Source organism: Opisthorchis viverrini (assembly GCF_000715545.1).
Source record: "Opisthorchis viverrini unplaced genomic scaffold opera_v5_146, whole genome shotgun sequence".
In the NCBI taxonomy this organism is placed as follows: domain Eukaryota; kingdom Metazoa; phylum Platyhelminthes; class Trematoda; order Opisthorchiida; family Opisthorchiidae; genus Opisthorchis; species Opisthorchis viverrini.
The window spans coordinates 27,161-34,879 of NW_008751801.1; the positions used below are offsets into that span (position 1 = coordinate 27,161).

At 42.9% G+C, this 7,719-nt stretch overlaps 1 protein-coding gene across 1 annotated transcript in view; it reads left to right on the top strand.

Annotated features, from left to right (window-relative positions):
• Positions 1–1,099: 1,099 nt before the first annotated feature.
• T265_06738 (hypothetical protein) overlaps positions 1,100–7,719 on the top strand; it is a gene marked incomplete at both ends in the record, with an annotated part of 34,942 nt that continues 28,322 nt past the window's right edge. The window contains 2 exons of the mRNA XM_009172083.1: positions 1,100–1,143; positions 6,120–6,386. Of these exons, the coding sequence (XP_009170347.1) occupies positions 6,134–6,386 (253 nt within the window). The remainder of the gene's footprint in view (positions 1,144–6,119; positions 6,387–7,719) is intronic.

Sequence of the window (7,719 nt, forward strand, 5' to 3'; positions counted from 1 at the left end):
TTAACCTTTGCAAATAGATGACTTGAAAATACTTTACCGGAAACATGCTTGTCAATCTGTCTTTTACCTGAAAATTACATGAAGGAGTGCAATGCAAATGGATACTCATGATTTTGTGAAGTGGAAAATTAAAATCTCAAGTCTATGCTTGCAATCAAATGGATCGAAACCTGAAAGAATAATGAGTTCCATAAAAAAGCGAATTAGCCGACTAGCTTGTGTGTCGCCTGCTCTTCAATATCGAGACGGGAGGGTTACCGACCACCTGAGCACCACAAATCGTGGCCGCTTCACGAAGAAAGTTGGGGATCATAGTATCAGCTTATCACTCAGCCCAGCCACACTTTACAGGTAATTTGAATGAAATTAGCCATCTCCATGTAGTTCGGCCAACGTCCATTGGCAAGCACTTTTGTGTGGATGTGCTCCCGATCCAGGTCGTCTAGGCACAAGCAACGCATGGCACATATATGAATAGGAAGTTCTCCTAGCCTTTGCCGATTCAAACAAACGGTCCCCGAGGGACCACTTACGTCCAGTTCTGGCGACCTTACAGGCCAGAACAGCCCATCGAATCTGCATTGCATTCAAATTTAACTGATTCGCCATCAAAGCAAATCAGGGTTACTACGTTGTCCAACTATATATATTTATAACTTTCACGTGTAGTAAACAGCACTTTTCGGAGGGAACAGCGCAAACTGTCTAAGAAAACGAAGTTCCTGCAATGCAAACCAATACATTAATCCACCCAGCTTCACCTACTACTTGCGAGATGGAGGAATAGCATGAGCGCAATAACAAAAAAGACTGATGTGTTCCGGATGGTTGCCTGTGGAACAGTGGCACATCGCTGCAGTCCTAAATTTGAATACCACATACAGATATTTGCTGGTGGGGCAGACATGTTCGTATTGTCTCTCAGGTTGGTGGGCATTAAACCGAAGAATTTCATGTTATCGCGTCGGACTCGCTGAACCCAAAACTGGCAGTTGGCATGGTGATGAATAGCCAAGCAAGGGAACAATAGGTAATTGTTATTTTGTGGCCAGTTTTATCAATATCGTTCAGTTCACGGCATTTGTCTAGTAAGAATGGTCCCTTCGATTGCGCTGTTGGTTTTGTCAATCTTATTACCACTTGGTAAGTGCGGAAATTCTGTACCTTTCCCCTCGCATTTCTTCAACTGAATCACTGTTTCTCAGTTTAATCGATGAAATTTCACACGGTCCGAGAGGAAACCAGTCACTCTTGACGCGATTCCACGAATTCGGATGATGGCTTGAAAGCCAAAGGCCTGATCCAAGATAGCGGGTTAACTGGATCCCTAAAACCTTAGACTTGACAATACTGAACTATATGCCTGCCTATACATGTTATTGCGTACTGAAAGCCACATTGTGTAGGTGACTATGTCGTTTGTGCCATAAATAATGTTTTGAGCTCAATTTTCTATCACGATGGAGTACAGCTTCATGGGATAGTTTCTCAGGACGAATAGTTAACAGTGAGCTTGTTGAGTCCCAGAGTACGATACATCAAAGCGGGGCACCTCGCTGGAATCCAGACTAACGCTTTATCTCCGAAGTTCGGTGAATTTCTACCCGTTTGGAGCACACATTCATCAGTCCACCGGTTTGAAATGTTTTCGGTTGGAAGTCGGTCGCAAAACTATACAGTTGCTGGCGCCTAGTGTACTTCTCATTTTTCTCATTGCAGCAGTATGAAAAACGTTAGGCGTGCTCATTCCTTCGTTTCCTAACCGAGCCGCCGTGCGGTCTGATATACAGTTTTAGCAATTCTACGTGGAAATTTTAATAACCTCGTCATTTGCATTCAAGTTATGTTTGACATGCGCTCGACGTTTTCAGTCGAAGAATTCCACTGTCACTAAAGCTAAGGTTATTCGGTGGATTTGAGTAGATGTAACTAATACATTTATCAGCGGGATTTGTGGTGATTTTGCACAGTGGTTGTCTGTATTTATTTGACCGAAGAGAGTTATGTGGAATCGCCCCATCAACGGTAGTACTCGTTCAAAAGTTCGCCTTCAGCAATTAGTGGCAAACTTTAGAATAAAGACTGATAGGGACATCCATGAACCTTAGAACGTTCTCGTTCATGCACTTATCAACACATTTTTATGATCACCCCTGGATGGTGCCACCTACAAGGTCGATGGAGACTCTGGACAGCCCATCACCGGTTTATTCCGTTTTTGGGCTAGGTGGACTTCGGTCCCGGATTTCCATCAGCGGAATTTCGCACTTGAACACTACGATCAGCGGAGAAGCGCCAATTTACAACTCGATTAGGCTTTGATGGGGGACTCTCATGGATCTAAACCGTATCTCTCATTTGTGATCAGCCAGTTAAATCTGTTGCACCAAAAGCGCCATCTGTCGAGCTTGCAATGCTGTTTAAAGTATCGTATCAATGTTCTTGAGTTGGCAGCAGTCATAAGGTTGATGACAACTCTTGTCCGCTGCCGGCGATTAAGTATCTAGAAAACGTTTTAGACGCGATCCCGTCAAAGTTGATCTCGTACGAAGGATTGCGATGAAAGCTCACTTGCAGTGAGGCCTAAAACCAGAGGACAAAATCGATTACTGAAGGGATATTGAAGCGCCATTTACAGAGGGTAGATAACGTCATGCAAGTTAGCTTCATAATTATTCGCCTTACTAAAACCCATCAGTAAACATAGAGTTAGCCGTCCTGCTCCAGAAAACTGCTCAAAATGGCATGATAACTTGCAAATGAGTCAGTTCAAAAACGTGGATCGCATGCTAATCTTACTTGATCATTGTGTAACAAATTAACCGTTCCAGTTTTAGAACGGCTATCAGCTAGATGCTGTCTTTCGGTAACACCGGAAGTCTGAAAATAACGAAGTATCACAATCCGAGCAGGTTTTGCCTAGGTTAGGACCCGACTGTACAGTTCATCAACCTACACAGTCATGAGGTGAAAACCCACCCAATGCGGGATGTTTCACTATAGGGTTTGTGAAATTCTTAACACGCCGAGGAAAGTAGGCTCAATATTATGGGATGGATTCGGTTCATTACCTGGCGGAGAAACAAGGAGAATTCAGTCAAACAATGTATGTAAAGATTACAGTGAATGACAAAGAACAACAGACTCAGACTGGTTCCAAGACTCACAGCACTTGCTTCGTATTGTGAGGCTTCTGGCCCTATCATCATCCCGGGAAGGAATTTCTCCCAAACGGGGACCATCCGCCTGGTTGCCATTTTCGAGTGCGAGATGCCTTGTGCGCAGATATTTCAATCACATCTAGACAACTACAAGTAGGTTATTAAGCAAAACAAAGATGCCGCATGCGAGGATCGGTGTGACTGGTTAGTCAGTTTAGCGAAGTTTAGAGCACATGTTGTCAGCTAGACCAATGTAATCGGTCACTCATGAGGGACCGGAGAAAAAGCGTGGTAATCTCATGGTGATTACTATGAGTGAATGTTGTCTGATTGGGTTTACATAGTAATATGATATAAAGTGGTAAAAAATGCATATGCAGAAAATGGACTACCATGTTAAAGATAAGTTCGTTAGCAGTTGCCTTTATACGCATAAAAGGGGATTAAAACTGTGTTTGGAACTGCCTAAGCAATGTTGTTATTTGTGATTGGACACTAAAAATATTTCAAAAGCCATTGTTGGGCCTACACTGTTACCGCTATCTGAGTGCTGTTGTTAATGCTCTACTAGAACCCGAAAACTAGTTGTGTGAACGAGAAAACGGGGAGCACTAACAATGTCTGCTTGTTGAGTAAAATTATTACAACAGATATATAGGCGAACAAGGGACTTATCGTTTTGCAGGTACCGGTTGATAAATCCTGTTGTAAGTCCGGACGCAGTCTCGTGTCTTCTTCGCTGCTGTACCAGCCACACGTATTCCTGAATATGCGTCAGTGAAACGGCGTAAGACCTGAGCGGCTCTGCTCCGAGTTGGGCGACGTGCGAAGCTCTGTTGAGTTGTGTTGTGTTGCTGTGCTGTTATCCTATACGTAGGAACGTCTGCGTGTGTGTGGGTATCAGCACATGACATGTTGCTACCTTATCGGACGGACGACGGCCGATGTCAGATGAGTCACCTTTGTGTCGGGATTTGTACGTGGTGGGGAAGAAGTCTTGAGGTCGAGGGCTTGACTGTGAGCTGTGTAGCTGAGTTGGTCACGATTCTGTGGCGTGATTTGTGAGTGTAAAAAAAGACGGATCTCGTGATCTAGCGAGTGTCGCTGACCTGTACAGTCATGTATGTGGTGAAAGGGGTAGCTACACTGTATGGTGGCTGCAACTCTTCCCTGGACTTCGGTACCTGCCCCCCTAGTCGTATCCCAAAGTACGTCGTGGTTCTGCCGATTTTTCTAGCTCCGCAGCCAATTCAGCTGAATCATGGCTTTGGATTCGGTCCTTTTTTGGAAGTGAAAGTTGGATTGTTTTTTTAGGAGCGTGCAGCTTTTTGGTACATTTGATCGTTGCTCTTAAACGATGCCTGATCAGGGTCGGTCAGTCGTCTCCCTCATACGGTAATGGCAAACAGACTGGCTTCTAGGAAATAGTTCGAATCGCGTGACGTCTGGGTTAAGGGCAACCGTATTTCTATATGAACCTCAAGAAATGGCTGCTCTTGGCAAGGTGTCTTTGAGCAATTGTACTTCACGTGTAATGTCGTCAGATTTGGCAAAACGGCATGGCTTCTGGGGAAAGGTCTTAACCAGAATCCGTCTTCTTTTGAGTAGGTCATTACTTTCAAAGTCGAAATACTGCCTTGTTCAGATGGTTTTCCTGAAAATGCCACGAAAAATCGATTCATCGTTTTGCCTTATCAGTAGTATACCAAGAAAAGCTATCTTTACTATCGTTTTGTTTGACTTCCACCGTAAATTTCAAGTGAGGAGCAATGTTGTGCATATAATAAACCTCTTCCATTTGTCTGCTGTCAGTGCAGGTGCAAATTACACTACAGCACACTTCACACAACGTCTGTATACCACCAGTTTCCTGGAATTCATTCTCCATAAGTGTCTGTGAGCACCGGTACAAACAGACTACACATCTTAACGTCGTTCATTTGATCTGTTGTTGAACAAAAATTTCACACAGTGCGCAGGCGTAAAAGTTTATACAGATCGTCTAAGGAAGTTCTCAGTGTGAACCATTCTGAGGGACAAAATCAAAATTAATTTCTTTCACGTCATCCCCGGAACATTTGCAAAAGGGGTTCAGCGTCAAATGACGACATTATGTTGTTTATGGTACTGATGTTCTGTACTAAATCCACAAACTGGAATTTTTTTGATATTATACACACTCGAACTAAGGCTCACTGCTTTGCTGTTGTCAGCGAGTGGGCATGCCCATGGGGTACGGAGATTCATATACCGAAAGCATCTGTTCGAGAGGTATTTCTGGCATGCACTTTTGCTGTCTATACTGAAAAACCTAGAAGTACTGTACAGCTCTTTCGTCCTTATTGTACTTATCAGCAGTGCTCACTCCATGAAGTGGCAAGAAGTTTCGAATTCGTGGCCTCCCAGCCGGCCACGATCAGCACATTAGCAGTGTGATTAACTGTCACTTAGATTGGATATACGCCACTCATCCTTCACTCACGGAATCCACATCACGTGGTCACTTGTTGACTGGCTGCTCAAGCAGAGAGCTTTTATTTAGCCTCAGGGGTAAAGCAGTCGAGTTTTGGCAAATGCATCCTGACTATTGCTCTTCTGGGTACGTGTCACGCCTAAAATGTGACAGAATCAATCGAAAGTTCACCAGAGTGAAGTGGCTACCATAATTGACTTTGTTTATATGGGTTTCATCACATACACTTCATTTTGGGTTTCGCCACATTGTGAATAACCTTGGATATCGGCCAGATGGTTTTTTCTATGGTGGACATATTGTGTGGAAAGCAATGTTTTCCCTCTGAATGCACTTAAAGCATGCTATGAACTCGCAGCGTTTGCATCAGAACACCACCGCTGGTATGCAAATGTACATTGCGATTCAACAATGTTACTCACCCCAACTCAAATGTACCAAAGTACTTCCCCCATAAAATCCCCGTTTTTTTCATGTATTCACAGCCCATGGAGTGCTCATGGATGTACCGTGTTATGATGACTCGTGGACTTACTCATCGTTTACTGGGAAGTGTTACAAAGAAATGATGGACTCGAAAAAGTTAACGTGGGATAAAGCCAAAGAGCAGTGTTCGAAATTTCTTGAGGGTGTTTCCACTGCCAAGGTCAGACTACTTCAGGTTAGATCCAAGGAGGAATCTATGACTGTGGCGCGGATAATGCAGCAGGCTGGTTTCATGGAAGCTGTTTGGATTGGTGCAAGGCGAGGAGGTAGATTTCATTAATCGTGATTTGTTTAAGCACTGCAATATTTTCAGCCATCTCCAAGCTAAAATTTAAAACGTAACTAAAGCTACATTACAAAGCTAACGCCACTTTTCAGAGCCGTAAAAACAGGTTGCATGATTGAAGACTAGTTGTACATTTTGAAGCTGCCAAAATATAGGTATGGAGCATAAAAAATCTAAGTAGTATTTGAATCACGAATCGAGCTTAAGCCTCAAACTCAAGCTCATCATATGAAGTTACTCACATATTAGAAGGGTAGCTCAGTCATACATATTAGTGTATGAAAATTCGTCACTTTGTGTTGGACTGCCGCAATATTTGTGCGCTCGAATGCATCATTTTGATACGAAGGATTTCTCCTTCTGAAATGGTTATCTTGGACGTTAATAAGGGACGTCTTTTTATTGATTGAACCTGATCGTTGTGATTTCCGTGGACAAATCGGCCACCCTTCTAGTTCCAGGACACCTAGTCCCTCGGAAACTTTTCGCCTGAGAAATACCTGTTGAGATCTTTTCAGTTTATGAGTAATATATGTTGCAGCCGATAAGAATCATTTTTACTTGATTTCTCAAAAGTTTTTTGCGTTAGAGATCTATTTGCATGAGACTTTTTTAGTAGTCCAAATAACCGCACATCACCAGTGGAACCCAACTGAGGACAAGCGCTGACTGTTTATCTCTTGTTTGCCATACCTGAACAAGTTTGTCTAAACGCAGGTGAACAGTAATCACCAGATATAAGGAGTGCGACAACCACCATCGTCCTTATAGGCTGTCACAGGTGCTTTGTAGGAATATGTGCTTTTGGACTGCAGATCCGTCCCTATATAGAACCATCTACCCGTAATACGTCACGATGGAGCGATAAACTCTGAGCCCGTCGATAAACCCTACAAAGCTTGATGTGTTGCGAGGAATCGTACATGTTGGCAGGTAGATCCCGCAAATCACTATTTATCACTATTTATTTATTTATTTATTTATTTATTTATTTATTTATTTATTTATTTATTTATTTATTTAATTTACAGGTAGGCACCAGACGGTAAAGGGCGTGTTATTTTTCGCAAAAACAGCAAAATGAATCTATACTTCTATGGATAGGGTACAGATTTGTTACCCCCAGGGTTCGCTTACCATGTTCTTTCTAAGATCATAAATTCAATGTACCAGTCATTGGAAATCCTGTCAAGCAGATGTATTTACATTTGCTCTGCACAAGAACACCTACGACTTGCTGACGTCAATTAAGTACTGCGTGCTCCAGGATGGTGTAAACACTGGAATATGCCTGGCTCAATCAAAGATGTACC